This window comes from Odocoileus virginianus, chromosome 26, assembly GCF_023699985.2.
Source record: "Odocoileus virginianus isolate 20LAN1187 ecotype Illinois chromosome 26, Ovbor_1.2, whole genome shotgun sequence".
NCBI lineage: Eukaryota > Metazoa > Chordata > Mammalia > Artiodactyla > Cervidae > Odocoileus > Odocoileus virginianus.
Genome location: NC_069699.1, coordinates 12994673 through 13014923, shown reverse-complemented (window position 1 = coordinate 13014923; position 20251 = coordinate 12994673). Strand labels below are relative to the sequence as shown.

At 52.1% G+C, this 20251-nt stretch overlaps 1 protein-coding gene across 1 annotated transcript; it reads right to left on the bottom strand.

The window, feature by feature from the left end:
• Window positions 1-1017: 1017 nt before the first annotated feature.
• POMGNT2 (protein O-linked mannose N-acetylglucosaminyltransferase 2 (beta 1,4-)) lies at window positions 1018-19960 on the bottom strand. The gene is given in 3 exon segments (XM_020872429.2): window positions 1018-2384; window positions 2386-3326; window positions 19721-19960. Coding segments are annotated over 2 exon segments (1743 nt in total). The 5' UTR covers window positions 3226-3326; window positions 19721-19960; the 3' UTR covers window positions 1018-1481.
• Window positions 19961-20251: the final 291 nt, after the last annotated feature.

The following is a 20251-nucleotide window of genomic DNA, read 5'->3' as shown; positions in this document are numbered from 1 at the left end:
GCCCAAGGCCCCTTTTCCTTCTCTCCTCCACAGGAGTCAGGTCTGCACCGCTGTCTCCCTGTGAAGAAAAGGCTAAAACTCTTTCTCCTTTCCTAAGGACAAATTTGATCTTGAGTTACTTTTCCAGCTCTCTTCCCATGAAGCTAGATAAAGGCTCAATGTCAGCAGGGATATTCAGCAGAACAGACGATGGTTAAAAACGACCTCTGGTCTGGACTGGAAGGACCCTAGGTGAACTAATAAACTGTTAGGACACCGCAGCTGAGGCCTCCCTGAGTGTGATGGCTCCTGTGACCGGGCAGGTTCCTTGAGGGAGCCTGGGAACTTGCCTGTTGGCTGCTGAGAAGATAACAGGCACTTCCTAGGTGGCTCGGTGACTAAGACTCCACCTCCCAAAGCAGGGGGCCTGGGTTCGACCTCTGGTCGGGGAACTAGATCTCACATGCCACAACTAAGACCCAACGCAGCCAAATAAAAAAATATGAGAAATAGATCCCTCCAGAAAACATATGTATATAAAAAAGATAATGGCTCCTATGGCGCTCCTAAGCCAAAGCAGCCCCCACAACTACCGATGGGGGTGTCACCTCCTCGCCCCGAGCAGTCACTTGGGGAAGAGGACGGCCCCTGAGCCGGTGTGCGGACGACTCCTGTGGAAGAAGTCACGTGGTGCAGCCACGCCGACCTGTGCCACGTCTCCCTAAGTGACGCCCACACGGGTGTGTCTCCCACGGTCTACTGTGTCTGGATGTCTAGTGAAGCCTAACCAGACCCGGGCAGACACTGCTTCTCTTCCTCACAGCCTCCTCCTCACCTGCTTCCAGACTTTCATCCCCCACAGACGGAAGTGGGGCACCGGTTCCGCATCAGGATGATAGGCAGCCAGCAGGCCTGGCTTCCCGGGCCTCGACGCCACCCCTCTGCCACGGCTCCTCGGCTGACAATCAGGATGAGAGGGCATCTGCGTACTGGCTGCTGGACCCTCTTCCCGCCGACCATTAAAAGACTTGACCAAGATATTTATAATCATTTAATGAATGTTCCAAACATACCCTTGGTGGGGCTACAGATGAGTTTCATGACGATGGAAGCCGATGTACATCCACACCCACCCAAACAGCCACTGAGTTAGCAGCAGTTTCCAGAAACCCGACACAAACCAGAAAGACCTCATGGGGAACAGGATGATCACTCAGCCAAAGAGGTTCTTTGAGATCCTTACTCTCCTCTTTCTCCTCCCCACTCAGGCCTTCTCTAGGGTATGGATGTTCAGGATGGGAGAAGAGGGTGGGGAGGCCCCATCGCACTTACGCAAAGAGGCACTCTGAGAACCCCATCACCTCAGATGCAGTGAGATGACCCAGAGACAGAGGTCTGCTCAATAAATAAATAATTCCCAGAAGCCACCCAGGGGGGCTGGCAGGCCCAGGGTCTCCAAGCCAGAGGAGCCCCCACCCCAGGAGGCCTGACCAGGCTGCTCGCTACGTGCTGCATACCAGCACATCTGCAAAGGGTCCCAGCAGGGTCTTGTTGAAGATGCAGCGGATCCACACCAGGTAGGTAGTGAAGGGCTTGATGTTCTCCGTGAAGGTGTGGTTCTGCAAGGCCAGCATGTAAGGCACGTAGGTGTTCTCCCCCTGCTCCTGGAGCCACACCTCGTACTTCACCTCCCTCACCTTCAGGTACTTGAGGTTCCACGGGATCTGCCAGGAGACGGACAGGCGGGCCTCGGAGGCGCCCTGCACCGACGCCTGGCACCGGGCCTCCCGCACCTTGCCGGGGTACAGGCTGACCGTCCACTTCTGCTTCCTTGGCCCCGGATGGCCCTTCACCACGCGCCGTATGGTTTGGATGAGCGATGGGATGTCCACCTTGGTGTCCTGGTAGATTCGGAAGAGCCACTCGGGGTTCCGGCAACAGAGGTGCCGGGGGACCTCCCGGCTTTGCAGGATCCGGGCCTGCTCGGCCCTGTCCAGGTGGGCGATGCCCCCCTGGTCCCAGGGCCGCTCGGGATGCGTGACCGTGTTCTCTGGCATCGTGTTCTGCCAGGCTATGTACTGGAGGTCCATGCCGGGCAGCGTGGCCAGCGTCTTATAAGGGGTGTAGTGGTCAGGGTTGACAGCATAGGGGAAGAGCTCCACGACGGCTGCCCCACGGGGCAGGAACAGGGCCGTGACCAGCTGGGCCCCGTGCATGCTGACCAGCATGGAGGCGTTGCTGACCAGCCGCACCACGTCTGCAAAGGCGTGGTCTTCCAGGGACACCGTCACCGTCTTCATCTGGAACTCCTGGGCCAGGGCCAGCAGCAGCTCTGCCTCATTCAGGATGAGTCTGTTCTGGGTGCGGCTGAACACCAGGATGTACTCCTCGGCCACGGGCGCCCCCGGCCTGGCTCACATTCAGCTTTTCCATCAGGAACCGCGCAAACTGTCGGATCTCGTTGCCGGAGACCAGGATGTTGGCCTTCGGGCCCTGGGGCTGGACGAAGCCGTACTGGTACCAGGTGGTGACCTTGGAGAGGCCCACAAAGGCATGGGAGAAGCAGAGCAGCCGGCCCAGGGCCTTCAGCTGCGCCCGCAGGAGGGGCTGCTTGGGGCTGAGCAGCTTGTAGAGGTCGAAGTGGGCACCCTCTCCCCAGCCCTCCATGAAGAAGAGCCGGGCCTCGCGGGCCAGGCCGGGGAACTGCCGAAGGGTGTAGAAGAGCGGCAACAGGTCGTCGTGGAAGACGTGCATCAGGTTGTCGGGGTTGAAGCGGTTGGCGATGAGGGCCACGTCGGGCACAAACACGGGCTTGGGCATGAAGCGCAGGGCGGCGGCCGGCAGCTCCACGAAGTTGAAGTACTGGGTGTTGTGGTCCTCCACGGTGGACAGGTCGAGCAGGGCCGGCTGGAAGCGCCGCGAGCCCAGGCTGGGCAGCATCACGGAGGCGTTGCCGTGGAAGAAGATGAACTCCTCCGCCTCGCTGGAGTAGCAGAGCCACTTGAAGCGGCAGAGGCGGTCGGTGTGCGTGCGGCCGGTGCACACCATGTGCGTGCCGCCCTCGGTCAGGATCTGCAGCGCCTTCGGGTAGTCGATCCGCAGCGCGGGGGCGGGGTCGGCGGCCCGGCGCCCAACGGCCAGCTCCTCCTCCAGGGAGGCCGCATGCTCACGCAGCCGCACGTGTTTCCAGAGCACGGCCGCCAGCACCGACACCAGCAGGGCGTTGAGCACGGCAGACAGGTGCATCCTAGCGCCGCCTGGGGCCCTAGAGAGACGGCCCCGGGGAAGCAGCTCGAGCCTGGCCGGCTTTACCCATCCCTGCGGGCTCCCGGAGGACCGGCAGAGGCCTGCAGGAGGAGAGAGGAAAAGGAAAAGGAGTCTGCATGGTGTGTCTCCAGTCACCCCAAGCACCGCCCGGTGCCAGGCGCCGTGCTGGCCTCCACTGCGGCACTGGATGCTTGCACCGTTTTGCACACTTGAGGATCTGGTAGGCTAAATGTGCTCAGTCACTCAGTCGTGTCCGACTCTTTGTGGCCCCATGGACTACAAGCTGCCACGGTCCTCTGTCCATGGGGATTCTGCAGGCAAGAATACTGGAGTGGGTTGCCATGCCCTCCTCCAGGGGATCTTCCCACTCCCGGGGTGGAACCCACGTCTCCTGCATTGCAGGTGGATTATTTACCATCTGAGCCACCAAGGAAGCCCAAGAAGACTGGAGTGGGTAGCCTATCCCTTCTCCAGGGGCTCTTCCAAACCCAGGAATTGAACTAGGGTCTCCTGCATTGCAGGTGGATACAGGAATCCCCCTGGTAGGCTAGACCCTTGTTCTAAAATGTTCACCCACTTCCCTCCCCTGCTGCCTCCATGGGAAGTACAGATCCCTGTGCCTGGCCACATAACTTGCTTTGGCCAATGAGGTGTCAACAGACAACATATTCAGGAGCTTGAAAGGTGTTTGTGTGACTGTCTTTGCCCTCTTTGTACCTAGTATGTTGCTGTGAGAAGAATGTGATCAGCCGAACTTGCTGGTCCCGGGGGAGAGAGCTATGTGGGGAGCACAGCTGTTGCAGCCATGCCGGGTGTGGCTCGGCTGACCCCCAGATGTGTGAGTGAGCGAGGATCGTAAGAACCACAGGCAAACCCACCCAAGCCCGGGCAACACAAGAGACATCCGAGCTGAACAGATGCTTCTTATCATATGTCAATGAAACTCTGGAGCCGTCTGTTATAAAACACTGCTGCAAAGAAAGCTAACTGCTGTGTTGGGAGAAGCTGCAAGGAAAACCCCCATTAGGGGCCCAACCTCCCTGGCACTGCCAGGGAAGGACTTCACCTTACCATGGGCACAAATGGGATGAGAGGCCTGTGAGCGCCAGTCCCAGGCTGCACACCAGGACCCCTCTTATGCTCCATCTGGGACACACGCACGGGGATTTCCTATTTGGCAATCATGCCGGCTGGTTTTTATGTCTCCATGAAAAGATGGGTAGAAACTTGCCCCTCACTGGTCCAGTAAGAGAACTGTGTCTGAGTCTCACCACTGACAAGGGTTCTGTATACGGAGGCAACATCTCTGAAGGGTTAAACTTCCTGTCCCACATACTCTTTGCCTATAGGGCCTGGCTGGGCTGCAGGCATTTGCTCCCATTTTCCCCCCGCTACTGGGAAGGGCATCATACCTGCTCTGAGGCCCAGGACTGTTGAGACAGCCGAAGAATGGGACTGTTCAGTCCTCATGGAAACAGCATGGGTGACGCCTGACACCAGCCACAGGGTGAGAAGAGTGGCGCCTGCTTAGCTGGCTTCTGACTGCGCCTGCAGTCAGCCCTGTTCATCTCTGGGGCAGGGCCTCTAAGAGCAGAGAAACCCTGCAGCCGAGAAATCTGCTGAAGCATCAGTGTTTCTCAGTCTTTTCAAGGCCATGTACCCACTAATAATAAAGAAAACCTCTTTCATGCCTCAAACTGATCCGTAAAGTGCAGCAACCTCTTCTGCCAAGAATCTCTCATGCACAAGACTCTTCTATAATATCTGCTCCCCAACACAACAGGATTTCATCAACTTCTACTTTCTTTAATTTTTTTTTTTTACTTTTTGGCCATGTCATGCAGCATGTAGAATCTATCTAACCTGTGCCCTCTGCAGTGGAAGTGTGGAATTGTAACTTTTGGATTGCCAGGGAAGTCCAACTTCTACTTTTTCTGAAGTTAGTATTTTATATCTATATCTGTATATGAAAAATAATAATGTTGCATTATTGTATTGCAAAATAATAAAGTAAAATAATACTTTTCAAAATATATGTGTCCCCATCTAGAAATTCTCCACCCAGCCTCACCAGCTAAGAACTACTTTGCTATTAGGTTGAACCATGTTAAGTTGCTGATACTTGACAATTTCTGACCAGTGTCCCATGGTCCTGCCACTATCCTTACCACCACTGTGGTATATATATATATACATAGATAAATAGATAGACTGTACTCCCAAGGCTGCTAGAGAGAGAAAACCTACGTACCCAGTGAAGCATGATGCAGCTGGAGTTCTGACATCTCTGGGAGGTAAAAGGAGAAACCAGGAGTCAGAAAGAGGCCAAGAGGACAGACAGTTAACTCATCCTTGGGATGGGGAGAGGAAAAGGACTGAGGAAGTAAAGGCAAGGACAACAAGAGTTTAAGAAGATAATGCAAAAGCAGGGAAGGCAAGGTGTCTCACCGGGGGCTGGTGAGACCATCCTGAGAGCCTCAGCTCAGATCGGGACCAGGGAGCTGAAGAGAGAGTCATGACTGAATGACAGGTGGCAACTCCAGCAGGAAGAACAGCTGGGACGCATGTATCTTTCCAAACACGTGGGACTCCTGGCTCTGGCCAGTGGGGGAGGGGGATGAGCACAGTCAGCACTCGGATTTTGATTTCCAGACAGCATTCTTCACTAAAAGGAACCAGGGCTCCTTGGAAAAAAAACTGCTTCCAGGGCCGGGAAAGGAAAATTACAGGATGAGCTTAGAATACCTTATAGTGCCAGCATGTAAGGAAGTTCTCAAAAAAAAAAAAAAATGATGGGAACATGTCCAAAAGACACAGGATCCAAACTGAAGGAGCTCCCAATGGCTGAATCTGGGACAATTTGAGTAACAAAGTTAAAAAGCAATAGTAATGGAAACCCATAGAATAAAATACCCATGAGTCAATATTGATATGAATAGATAATTGAATAAATAGGGGAGAAGACACAGATCTTATAGTAGAATGCCAATTAATAAATGTAGACACAATAATGGAAATAAAACATCACCAGTTGGCAAACATCATAGCAATATCTGTTTTAGGCAAGATTCACTGATGGATGCTAAAATTAGGGGGTGAAAGTATGGTGAGAAACAGGAAATCTGCAGTCTCTAAGCATCTCCCTATCAGATACATATTAATCACAAAAGTAAAAACAGAAATGTTGCAGCAGAGAAGCTTGGCAGACATCATCTGAACCAAATGATCACCATTAACATCACCAACAATAACAATACTGACACTGTGTACCCCTTAATATAATGTACTGAGGAGGGTACCTCATTTCTGGAGCCTTCCTGCCCGAAATAACAAAACTTCAATCTATATTTCTAAATGGGGAAAACTTGGCTCTAGTTCCGGTTCTGGCTCTGAAGATGGTCTGTTAATTTTAGTTAATTTTAGTTAATATTAAGATTAGTTAATATTAGTTAGCTGTTAAGATTAGTTAACAAAGAAAACATAAAGCCCAGGTTGAAAGATACTATACAAGATACCTGATCAGGACCCCTGCAAGAGTTAAAAATCATAAAAGAGAGGGGAAGACTGAGGAGGTCCCAGATTGGAGGAGAGGAAGGAGACATGATAGCTAAATGCCATGTGGGCTCCTGGGCCAGAAAAAGGACATTAATAAGACAACTGGCAGAATTTGAGTAAAGTTCATGGTTCAGTATCAGAGATGTATTCATTTCCTAGTTTTGATAATCACACCGTAGCTGTTTAAGAGGTTAACATCAGGGGAAGCTGAGTGAGGTGTTTTTTGGTAACTTTTCTGTAAGTCTCAAACTATTTCAAAATAAAAAGTTATTAAAAATTAGATAATAAACAAGAGAAGTGAGTTGAAGGTCACTCAGTTGTGTCCAACTCTTTGTGACCCTGTGGACTATACAGTCCATGGAATTCTCCAGGACAGAATACTGGAGTGGGTAGCCTTTCCCTTCTTCAGGGGATCTTCCCAACCCAGGAATTGAACCGGGGTCTCCTGCATTGCAGGTGGATTCTTTACCAATGGAGCTATCAGGGTAGCTCAGAAACAAGAGAACATAAGTATTTATATGTAAAACAACAAGTATGTGGTTTGTTCTAAAATACTCCAGCAAAAAAGGCATGGAGACAGGTGAAACACAGATATTGGTAGTTAAAGATGATGATGGGGTCTTCTTTTGATCCTCTTTTGAGTTTGTCTGACTTTTTTCGTAGTAAAAGTTTAAAACAAAACCACAAAGAATAAAATAAAATCACTATTACAAAATGACAGAATACTGGAAAGTGGGTGAGTAATAAATTAATACTCAAAAAGCTGTGTCTGGCGAGATGGGAGGCAGATGGGTGTAGCACAAGCTGATGCATGTTTTGCCGATCACAGACAAGAACAGCTTCCAACAGCAGCTAAAGCCAAAACAGACACACCCAGGGAATATCAGAAAGCAAGACTCCCAGGAAATGAGGAAAGTAAGACCACCTCCAAGCTGAGCAGGCAGCGTGGCTCCCGAGTGCTCACAGCACCTCTGGTGAGCATTCTGCTTCCTGGCCCTCCCCTGTGAGGAAAGGCAGGCTTGGCAGCGGGTGGGGATGTGGGGAAGGGGCCACAGGCAGGAAGGAGGACCAGGGGGCTGTGTGTGCCGCAGCCAATCCCGGCTAAGTCACTGAGCTTGGGGGCTTTGGGGCAAAGCTTATGGGAAGCAGCAAACACGGGGCCTTGTGGGGCTAAAAGGCAACCAGGCAGAGACCACCCCGGAGCCTGGGGAGTGGGAAGGACTGTTTCTAATCAGATGCTATGTACTCCACCCAGCCTCAGGCCCTGCCCACAATGGTACTGACCGAAGGCAGGACAAATACAGAGTGGCCTACGTGGACCTCTCATGGACACGTCAGGCTCTACCGTGGGAGACCCTGCCAAGAGGGAAAATGGGGTGGAAGGTTTGCTGGGAATGGACAGGACATTTCCTGATAAGAAGTGTAAAAAGCATACAGCATGGAGCCCTGAGGGTCAGACTGCCTAAGTTTTTACCACTTTACCAGTTACAGGCCAGGAGGCTTGCACCAACACCTGATGGGGCCAGTCGCGTAAACCCCCCAATCCCATCCTCCCCAGATGAGACGGCCCTGAGCCATACTCTCCACGGGCTCCCAGAGTTCCCTAACAGATTAAGTGGATTACAGAGCTGCCCGCAGGGGGAACTGGCCTCCTTCCCTGCCCTGTCTCTCTTCCCCACTCCCCTGTTCATGTATGCTGTGATCAAGTGCAAATAATCTACTTGCACTTGAATCTATGTCTGAGGGATCTGCTTCTGGGGAATGTTAATTAACACAGAATACTATTGCATCTTCCCCCTGTGGAGACAGATGGAGGGCCGCCCTTGCATTTTTCCCTGCTGTGAAACAGCCGAAGTGTGGTAGTGAGAACGCCAACAAGAACTAGGGCCATCACTGCTCATTGTAAAGTCCTCCCGGTCTGTCCCCCAGGCTCCCCCGTCTGTCCACTCTCCACTGCACGGCAGCAGCCTGCAAGTGCCAGAGCAGAAGGATCGGGCAAAACCCTCAGAAATGTTTTCAAAAGATAACAGATGGAGGCAAAGGGGACATTAACCAGATCCCTGATTCTAAAGAAGCCCAGGTTCTCCCCAGTCCTGTCTGCTGGCTGAGGAGATATAGCTTTTCCAGACCATACAGGCTGCTGGAAGAGGAGGACAGGGTCCCTGTGGCCTTCCCCCGTGGAGTCCTGTTACAGAGGCAAATAAAAGAGGCCTGAGTTGGCCTCCGAGACACCTTCTCTGACTGTGGGGCAGAGGGCTGACTAGAGCTGAGTTGTCTGGAAACTAAACTTTCATGGAAGAGACAGTCCTTCTTGGACTTTTAAGGTGTGCTGGAAAAGACTCTTAAGAGTCCCTTGGACTGCAAGGAGATCAAACCAGTCAATCCTAATGGAAATCAACCCTAAATACTCACTGGAAGGGCTGATGCTGCAGCTACAACACTTTGGCCACCTGATGTGAACAGCTGACTTACTGGAAAAGACCCTCATGCTGGGAAAAATTGAAGGCAAAAGGAGAAGAGGGTGGCAGAGCATCAGATAGATGGATAGCATCATTGAGCCAATGGACATGAACTTGGGCAAACTCCGGAAGACAGTGAGGGACAGGGAGGCTTGGAGTGCTGCAGTCGATGGGGTTGCAAAGAGTCAGACATGACTTAGTGACTGAACAACAATACAAGAAATCCATAGCTTGGATGGTGCTGTTTTCAGCACACCTGTCTAGGCTGGGGGTCCCAGGAAGGAAGGAGCCTGTCACTGATGAGCAGACCACTCTTGTCTCAAGTCACCTGTCAAGTCACTCCGTCCCCCAGGAAGCCTGCCCTGGAGCAGCGGACCGTCTCTGAGAAGAGGTGAGGGGCAAGGGGAGAAGGCAGGGGAGGGCAGCCCTGCTAAGACAGAACACGGCCTCAAGGCTTACAAAGGGCCCCTGCCCAGAGCACGAGTCTTCCAGCAAGGAGGCAGGCGCTGAGAAGACGCCCAGAGGAAACCCCTCCTGAGGCCTGGAGGCGGGGCCGTGGTGGAAAGCTGGGCCCTTGAATCGTTCAAGAGGCAGGTCCTCAGCCTCCTTCCTTCACTCTCCTGACGACAGGCTCAGTCAGATGTGGGCAGGCCCGGCCCTGAGCTGACGTAACTGCCCGTGTGGCACAGCCGACACCGAGCAGGACGGCCGCTGGCCGCTGCGCTCCTCTCCGGGGGCAGCACTGGGGGAGGGCCTCCTCTCCCTCGGGCACTGCATTTAGGACCAGCGCGTATGCGGCACCAAGAGCCTAGTGGCTCAGCCAGGACCGAGAATGGTATGCAGCAAGAACATTTTTCAATGGTATGTTTTAGTGTTCGAATATTTTCACCAAAAATATATCAAGTTTGGTAGATATAAGACGTTTACCTAATTTCTTTCTTTAATTTTGCTGACAATTCAATCACTAGAAGAATGGATTCAAACTAAAAAAAGAAAAAAAAATATTTTCAAAAGAAAGGGAGTAAAAAAGAAATGAGATTTAAAACATGCTTAAAACAGCCCTCTAGAAACTGAGGCAGACAGAGGACACCGCCAATTCACCCCCCGTCCCCAAACTGCTTCCCTCAGCTCCTGGACCAGATAAGGATTATCAGATTCTTACAGACAGTGGAATCCCATCTTTCCGGGATCCCACCTCTCCAGGATCCCACCTATTCCAGGAAGCACGGCAGGAAGGTGCTGATGCTCCTGCCACACCTGCAGACACAGTAAGACCTGGGGGGTCCCTACTATGGGGGCTCCCAGCCGAGGCTGCTCACCCAGCCCTGGGTGCCGGCTCCACTCCTGGGGGCCCTGCCCGACTCCAGACCCGGGCACAGAAAAGCCATTCACAAGGATCCTGGCATCTGATAAGGAGTAAGAGCCCCAGGAATTCCAGGCCTAGAGCAGAGGGTGCAAATTCACAGGCTTACTGAGGCCAAGAACCAATGGTCTCTGGGCAGTGTGCCCCGAGACCAAACACCCAGATTAAAGTTCAAGCTGACGAGGGCCTGGCAGTACACTGGCCTGGCGGTACCTATCCTGTTAGTCTGCTCCAGCTGCCATAACCAAGTACTGCAGACTGGATGATCTAAACAACAGACACTTCTCTTCACACAGTTCTAGAGGCTAGAAGTCCCTGATCAAGGTGTCAACGTGTTTGGTTTCTCCTCAGGCCTCTCTCCCGGGCTTGCAGATGGCGACCTTCTCACTGGGTCCTCATGTGACCTCCTGTGTGCACTGAGGGGAGAGAGGTCTCTGGCATCTCTCCTTGTTATTGGGACACCAGTCCTATTAGATTAAGGCCCCACCCTATGACCAAGCTCCTCCGTCCATGGAATCCCTCAGGCAAGAATACTGGAATGGGTTGCCATTGCCTTTTCCAGGGGATCTTCCCGACCCAAGGATCGAACCTGGGTCTCACACATTGCAGGCAGATTTTTTACCGTCTGACCTACCTTAATTACCTCCTTAAAGGTCCTATCTCTGAATACAGTCACACTGGGGGTCAGGGCTTTGATTATGAATTTCCAAGGACACAATTCAGTCTGTAATACTACATTTCTGGCTTTTCCCATTTAAAATGGGAAATGTCCTAGTCAGACATTGTAATTTCTGGCCACTATTCCACTTGAGTGAAGATGACAGACAGGCCCAAGGACTGGGATTGTTGGCCTTGTTGCCGGTATAACAAGCCCCAGGATGTAAGCTCAGGTCTTATATAAGCCCTCTGCTGCTGACCTGGCCAGCTGGACTGGGTTCCCAACTGCCAGGACCAGTCGCTGGTCACTGGTCACTCTCCCAGGAGCAGGGCCAGGAGGCTAGGACTGCCAGCACCCACCAGACCCAGGCTCAGAAGACTGGCAGGGCCAGGCCAAGACAATGGCTGGCGATAGTGTCTAAAGATTTTCTATTAATAGTACAACAATTTTAACAGGTTGTTCATACCCCCAATTGAAAAATCAGAGAGTCCTTGTCAATTATTGAAAAGTATGCTTTTACCCTAAATGCAGCCTGAATCACTGGTGCTGAACAATGGAAGCTTCTGTCCTGCACAGATGCACCTCACACATTGCCAGTTCGTGAACAGCACACAAGTTCCAAAAACTCAAACGCCCTCAGAGTGAGCTCTCCCTGCTCCTTCCCCCTCCTAGTTATGGTTACCAGAAGCAGAACGTGGAACTGCTACTCCTCACATCATGTTTCTGTGGGGTCCAAACTTACATCTCCATCAATGCTACTGACAAACCTGAACAAACACTGACAAGACATCACGGTTTCTGCCAAAAGCATTGACATTTTGGCCGAACGTTGGCAGCCTCTGAGTACTCCTTGTAAAACCTAATATTTAAGTGATCGGGCATCTTTAACATTTAGTTACAAGTTCACATGCTTAGACCAAAAGCTTAACATGGATAATAACTCCTCAATTTAGTATAAAGAGCAAAGAAAGGCAAAGATGCGGCCGTTCATCCTCTATCAACAGCTAAACACAGTGACTCTTCACTCTTATTAATAAAACAGGACGGAACTCCCAGGGTGGACTGGTGGAGCTGTGGGTGGAGCAAGAGAGTTCCAGTCTGTGTCACTCCGGCATGATGGGCAAAGGCAAGCTTTGCTGAGGACGGCCAAGGCTCCATGGCACTCGGCACAGGCGGGACAGCTGAACAGGTGGAGGTGAGCCCCACCTACCACCAACGCAGAGACCCTTGCTCGCACAACTTGCTGTGACACCATCGGGCTTTTGCTTCGCACCCATGGGTCACTTGCAAGTTAGAGCCCCCTGTGTTGGCCCTTTCTGGCATAACAGAGATGAAACAGGAAAAGAGAATTGAGTGAGTGGCTGCTGTGATACTCAGAACATGCCTGCACGACTGACTGCATCAAGAGGGTCAGAGGCCGCTCACTACAAGTGGCATAAAACATTCACCAAGAAGGAGGGAGAAGCGTGCACGAGAGGAAATGGTCCTGGTTGGACCTGAGGCCATCCACGGACGCGACCTGAAGGGTGGGGAAGTTTTGAACAAGGTGTTTTTGTGGTAGTGGGGGTTAACATGACTGCCCCTGTGAGGTGTCCACACTTCCCTACTGGAAACTACAGCACGTCCACAGTAGACACCGCTGCGCCCAGGTCTCACATCTGCCCACCAAGCAAGCCATAAGGTCACCCAGCTATGGGCTCCTCTCCCACCCCAGGGCCATGACAGGCAGGCCCGAAGCCACGTGCAGCTGAAAGGGCAGTGTGTTACAGACAGGTACAGAGTGGGCAGAGTCAGGAGACGTGCGTTTCACCACTGGAGCCCCCTGGGCACAAGTGACCACTTGTGAGGCCCCTGCAGGGGGAAGCCAGGCAGTGTCGAGGTCACAGCAGTCCCGGCCAAACACTCGGGGAGCCTGGAGCCCAGCGTGAGCGAGTGATAAGGAGGCGAGAGGCCTCAGCGAGGGTTTCCCTTTGGCCTCATCACCAAGATGTCACCCTCGTCTCCTTCCTTGCATCATTACCATCACCACCACCACATCAGAGCCGACATCATGAGGTGCTGGGTTCTCCACTTTACATGATGATCTTCATTTTATAGATGGTAAAACTGAAGCCCAGAGACCTGCCCGACATCACGTAGGAAGCAGCAATGAGACTAATGAAGGCGGGCTGGCTACAACATCATCTCTGTTACCTGCTTTCGTTACCTGCTTTCCTTCTTTTTATCTGGAAATAATCCCAGACTTATAAAAAACAAAACAAAACAAAACTGTGTGTATAGTACAAAGAACTCTCCTACATCCTTACCCTTACCACCAACTGCTAATCTGACACATTCATTTTACCATTTTCTCTTTTTCTGAACGTTTTAAAAATAAGCCAGAGACATCTTGCTCCTTTAGTCCCTGCCACTTCATCATCTGTCTCTTAAGAATGAGAACATTCTCTCACATCACACAAAATTGGGAATTAATATTGATACAATACTGTTAGTAATTCGTGGTCTCCATACTGTGGCCCAGAATCCAAGCCAAGGCACAGAGCCTGGCGGCCAGGCAGCATGTCTCACTCATCTCCCCTAACCTGAGCAGCCTCTCAGACTTGCATGGCCTCGACAGTTTTTAACAGAGCCAGATATTTCCTGGTATGTTCAATTTGGGCTTGTTTGGTGTTTCTTCATGATTAGACTTTAAATATGCACCTCTGGCAGGAATCAAAGTCTATGCGCCTAATTGTTGATATGAAACTATTCTATACACGTGCTTCTGGGATTCTCCCAGTGGGGCAGCCAGGATCAGAAAAGATCCAGAAACCCCATTCTGTGTAGGATGCAAGGAGGAGTAGGGCCCTCCTCCTCAGGGAAAAGCCCCTGAACCTTGGGCGATCTTCAAACGCTGAGGGGCAGAGCAGGAAGAGCGAGGCTGCTGCTGAGGGGGGCTGCACCCCTCTAACAGAGTGGTCACACACGCATGCTGGTGACACATGCCACCCAGGCTGAAGAATGGACATGCAGTCCCAGCTGCCACTCTGCCCCTAGCATGGCTGTGAGGGCCCCCAGGGTCCTGAAGTAAGGCCTGCAGAAGGAACTCAGGGGGCATTTCATCATGGGAGACAGGAAGAGGACTTCTCGAAGGCTTAGAGCTGTTCTAACACAGAGGAATCAGCGACTGTAGTGAGCCCCTGCCCTGCCAGGAAGCGGTCTGGAAAATCAAGGTCAACATGTCAGGTGGACACGGGGTCCCCCAACGCAGTCTTAGCATCACCCGGGATGTGAGAAATGCAAAATCTGGGGCCCCTCCAGACCTGCTAAACCAGAATCCCTGAGGGAACCCCCATGTTTTTAATAAAGCTTCCAGGTGACTCTAGTGTGAACTCAATTTCAGGAAGTCCTCTGAGATTTCTGTAACACTCCACAATTCTGCAATCCCAGCTTCTAAATACCCAGCAGGGCATTTCTGTCCAACCCAGGGTAAACCACCAAGGACAGCCCTCCTCCTCACAGAGGCTAGTAAATCCTTTCCCCAGCCTCTGCGAAATGATGCATAAGCCTACGTTCCCGGGGCAGACTGAGAAGGCTGCCCTACTCTAAGCCCCACTTTGAGAAAAGTTTCCCCAGCTCACACCTTCCCACACAAGCCACATCACTTATAATGCTGAGTGGCAGAACCAAACCAAACCAGCCCAGTTCTCTAGGCCAGAGCTGAATCTATGAGACAGGAGGCTGGGCCTAAAGCAGACACCGGTGGAGATGCCCGAGAAGTCAGATCAGGCGGTGGTGCTTGTAGCAGATGCCCACACCCGCAGGCCCACAGGGAGAAGGTCGGTCTCCTGAGCAATGGATTCCCGAAGGGAGCAAGGCTGGGCTGCTGCTCTGGCTCCTAACAGTGGCCACTGTCACTCCTCTTGGGAGCTCTGGGACCCAGCCTCACCCTGATAACTCCTGAAGTCCCTCAGATGTGCCCTGATTCCTGCCACAAACCCCCACTACTGAAGGTCCCCAGGGTGTTCCTAGTCACCGGGTGTGTCTAAAACAACCGGACCCAAAGGTGTGTTCTGGGAACAACAGTGATAGTGGCAGTACAGCAGACCAGACCCCCAACCCCTCCCTGAAGCCGAGCCCAGGGCTGAGTACCCACTGCCCAGCCAGGAAAGGGCCCTCTGTTATGCTTTTCAAAGTGGAGAAAAGAGACAACTCTTAGCATTAAGACTGTACTGATGGGACTTCCCTGGTGGTACAGAGGATAAGAATCTGCCTGCCAATACAGGGGTCACGGGTTCGATCCCTGGTCCAGGAAGATCCCAGATGCCACGGAGCAATTAAGCCCATGTGCCTCAGCTACTGAGTCTGTGTTCTAGGGCCTTTAAATTGCAACTACGAACCCACATGCCGCAAGTACTGAAGCCTGCATGACAAGAGAAGACACCACAATTAGAACCCACAATGAAGAATAGCCCCCACTCGCCTCAATCAGAAAAAGCCTGCACAAAGCAATGAAGTCCTGGCGCAGACAAAAATAAAATTAATTTTTTTTTAATTAAAAAAAAAAAAAGACTTCTGATGGTAGTCACCACTGGCAGAGTGAAAGGTGTGATTTCCTGACAGACCCTGGGTCCTGAGTATGTAGGTGAGGACCTGGGAAGCCAAACAACATGGCAAGACTGGGACTTCCCTGCTGGTCCAGTGGCTAAGACTCTGCACACCCCATGTAGAGGGCCTGGGTTCAATCCCTGGTCAGGGAACTAGATCCCACAAGCCTAACTCCTAAAACTAAGGAGTCTACACACTGCAATGAAGACCTGCTACAGCCAAATAAATAAATAAAACATGGAAGGATTGATGGCTCTTCTGAAACATGTCAGGAAGAGCATACTGGCCTCTGGACAGGGGGTGGAGGTTAATCTACCACCATCTTGCTTCATGTGCACCTACTATGTGCCGGTCACTGTTCTAAGCCCTTTCTCTGCCCACTTCCACTTAAGCCTCAGTGCAAAAGCCCTCTAATGCAAGTACTCATATTATCTCCATTTTCTTTTAATATGAAAAACTAGAGCTTAGTGGGGTTAAGTACCTTCCTCTAGGTCCTGCAGCTCAAGCAGAAGCACCAGAATTCAAGCCTGTGCCTGACTCTGGGGTTCTCAGTAATTCAGACTCAGAGGCACAGTCAGTGATGGAAAAGCAGGAAAGACCGCAGAGCTGTCAGTTCTCCTCATGCAAGGGCAGAGCAGCTGTGGACGGCTCTGGAAACAAAGACCCACAGGCCCTCAACTGTAACTTAGCAACACAAAGCTTCTTGTGTGGAAGTGTTCCCCACCCAGCCAAGCAAGTAGCTTGGTCATTCTCTCACCCGGAGGGAGGTTTGGGGCACACAGTGGGATGACAATTATCCCACCCACCCTGGTGGCTGTGCGAACAGGTTTAACCCACATATTTAGAATGACAACACCAATATTTTGTAGGGCTGCAAGAGCCCTTAGAAATTATTTGCTCCAACTCTTTATAAAGGTTTTGAGGGGCAGTGGGAGCTCTCACAAGCTGCCGAGATGAAAGCAGTGGGGCTGGCTTTCCTCAAACCCACAACTCGCAGGCAAACCCCCTCTCCAAAGCAGAGGTCAGGCCCAGAAGAAGCACACGCCTCTGGGATTCTTCCCAGCTTCTAGACAAGATCACTTCTCCAAACCAGGCTTCTGGGTCTCACCCAGATTACACCCTTCCCTGGCCCTGTGGTCCATGATGGGAGCCTCTAGAGCGCAAAGGGCCCTTCGGCTGCCTCTTCCTAACGCTTCACCCTCCAGCCTCGGCCAACCTCAGACACGGACAGGAAGCACCCTCAGCCAGGCTGCAGGCTCCTGCCTCTTCTCCAAGCAGCCCGAGGCTACCTGCTGTAACACTGGAGGCTGCCCCAGGTCAAAGGCGGGCTTCTAGAACCGTGAAGACCCCAAGCAGCAGGGGAGGGGAAGTAAAGGGCACCGGTTTTGGAGTGAGATGCCAAGATGTGAGCTCTGGTCCTGACACTCAGCAGCTGCATCATCGTACACCAACTGTCCTTTTAAATTTTTTCACCACACGAAAAGGTGTACATAATTAACATACACAACACGCTAAGGGTGGCGATCAGTAGGTACCCAGGAAACCATCACCATAATTTATGCCATAACCTATCCATCACCTCCGAAAGTTTCCTCTGTCCCCTCATTTACTAGTTTTTGTGATAAGAACACTTAACATAAGCTCTACCCTCAAAGCAAAATCTGAAGCATACACTACAGTATTGTGAACTGCAGGCTCACAGCTGTATGCTATGCAGCAGGGCTCTCAGAACTCGGCCATCTCGTCTACCTGAAACTTTACACCCTTTCACTGATACCGTCTCATTTTCCCTCCCTACAGCCCCTGGCAACCACCATTCCACACTCTGCTTCTGTAAGTCTGACTATTCTATATTCATCCTTTAAGTGGTATCATGTAGCTATTTGTTCTTCTGTGTCTGCCTGGGCCAATTCTTAAACCCTGCAAGCCTCCATTTCCTAGTCTGAAAAGCAGACAATTATATTGACTTCACAGGGTGGTTTTGTGAATTCAAAGAGAACTCAGGCAAAGCACAAAGCCTGACAATTATTTTTATATGATTATTATTAACCATAACAATGCCATAACTTCCATTCACTGGCACTGACTCCAGGCCAAGAACAATGCTCAGTGCCTGACAAGAATTCTCTCATTTGTTCCCTGTTACAAATCTATAACAGGTGTTATAACAGGTGTTACCAATCTCACTCCACGTTTGAGGACGTATGCTCAGAACTGTTCAGAGAACTGTCCAGTGTCTCACAGCTATCAAGTGGTAAGACTGGGATTCAAACCCAAGTTTGGTTTCAAAGCCTATGGTGACATTTTTGGGCTCTGCCTTTCATGTTCATGATTTTATCCAATTAAAAAATCTACTAGATGATAGGCCTGGGGGAAGAGTATCCACTGACAACCAACTGAGAATAATGAGGACATTCGGGGATTGGAGCATTTAATAATTTAATTTTCTGGTCAGCTCAGTATTCACTAGAAGCCTATGTTATTACTAAGTAGTTTCAAAAGCAAGGCTCAGAGCAAGAACTTGCCAACCAGGTCAGTTTGAAAAATGCTCTGACACCGGCCACATCAAGGCCACGAGGCCACACACGGCTACAGTGTGGGGGAACTGCACTTGCAGTCACCAGCACCCCATCCTCCTCTTTGCTGAGGATCCCCACTCTGCTTCTCCTCGCCCTCCCAGGGCCCAAGACTCAGGGTCTGATGTGCTGTCCATCCCTGGGGAAGGGGGGACTCCCTTGTGCTCCTTCCTGGCTCTGTTGGCAAGTGGGACTCAGATTTCTCATTTGTAACGTGAAGGATGAGCTGGAGAATAGATCTCCAAGATCCATGAGAGTCAGAGCGGGCAGCTAATTCCAGTGATACAGACCTCGGTTCCAACCTCACCTCTCACATTTTCTGTTTGCTAGCGATCACAAATGCTAATATTTGCTGCACATTCACTGTGCACCAGACACTGGGCTCCCAACTTGCACAGCATTATTTTATTTAATCCTCACAGCAACCCCGTCTTGCGAAGAAATGAGAGGTTCAGAGAGGATAAGTGACTTGCTCAAGGGCGCACACTTAGTAAACGAGAGCCAAAATTTGAATGCCCTGCACATGTAGCACAACATATGTGGTAAATGAACCCTATTCTGTCTGTGCTCTGAGCCACCAAATCCTATGAGACAGCTCACCCCATAACCATGCACATGCCATTCTCAATTCCTCCAAAAGTAGGTTCTGAGACTTGGTAGGCATAAAGAAAGGCAACTCTAGCTGCCCACCACTCTGGCAGGACTATGGCCTAAGGGCCCTTGACCTTAGCAGAGGATATCCATCAGTAGAGGGACTCCTACAAACAAGTTGGAGCCTGAAGCCCAATGTGTCCCTACTTCTGAGGCTATCTCAGCACTGTCAAGCAGCCGATGCCAGGCTGTCATCACCAGACACAGAGTGGGCACCGTACTGGGCCCAGGGGTCACTTGTGGGCTGTCCTGGTACTGCCTTCAAAGGGAGCTTGGGAAGGCCAGGCCCTCTCCGCGCTTCTCGCCTGGCTCCCCGCCACCCGCGCCTCATGCGCACCATCTCCCAAGCAGAAGGGCGTGGGAACCGGCTGCCGGTGCCAGCCCCGAGCAAAGGTCTGTAGCTGACACGCCGGGGCCCGCGGTACCTGGACCTCGAGGGTCCACCTCCCCTCACCCTCGCCACCTCCCGCGCCTCCTTCGGCCCCGAGCCACATTACTCCTCCCAGCCGCAAACCCCACCTCCGCTCCTCTCCACCCCTCTGGGGGAGGTCGCAGGGCAGCTCCTTCAATTCCAAACCCAGCCGCGTCGCGGAACCCTTGCCCGCCGCGAGCGCGCGCACCTCACCTGCACCCTACAGCCCGGGTTCCACGGGGCTGAAGCTTCCAGGCCGGCCCTCGGCGGAGCTGGCTTTGGCCCAACCCGTGCCCGCCGCTGCCCCAGCCGCCTGCTCGGAGCCGTGGAGGCCCAGGAAGGGAGCGCAGGCTCCTGCGCGCCGTCTGGTCCGTCACCGCCGCCCGGCTCGCAGGTGCCCTACGTGCGCCTGCCCAGCTGCGAGCCCCTCGCGTCAGCTGTGCACGTGCGCAGGCTCGCCGGTTCCGCCGCCTCAGCCCGAGGCCGGACCTTTTCCTTGGCTCGCGGAATTCTGGGAATTGCAGTTTGCATCCGATGGTTGCCGGCTCCTTCCATCCGGGGGATCCTGGGAGTTGTAGTTTGCTCCCAGAGAAGTGCAGTTGGCGCTTCGTGTTGTTCAGTGGTAAGTCGTGTCTGACTCTTTGTGACCCCATGGACCCCAGGCTCCTCTGTCCATGAGGTTCTCCAGGCAAGAATACCGGAGTGGGCTGCCATTTCCTTCTCCAGGTCGCTTGGTGTTAAGTT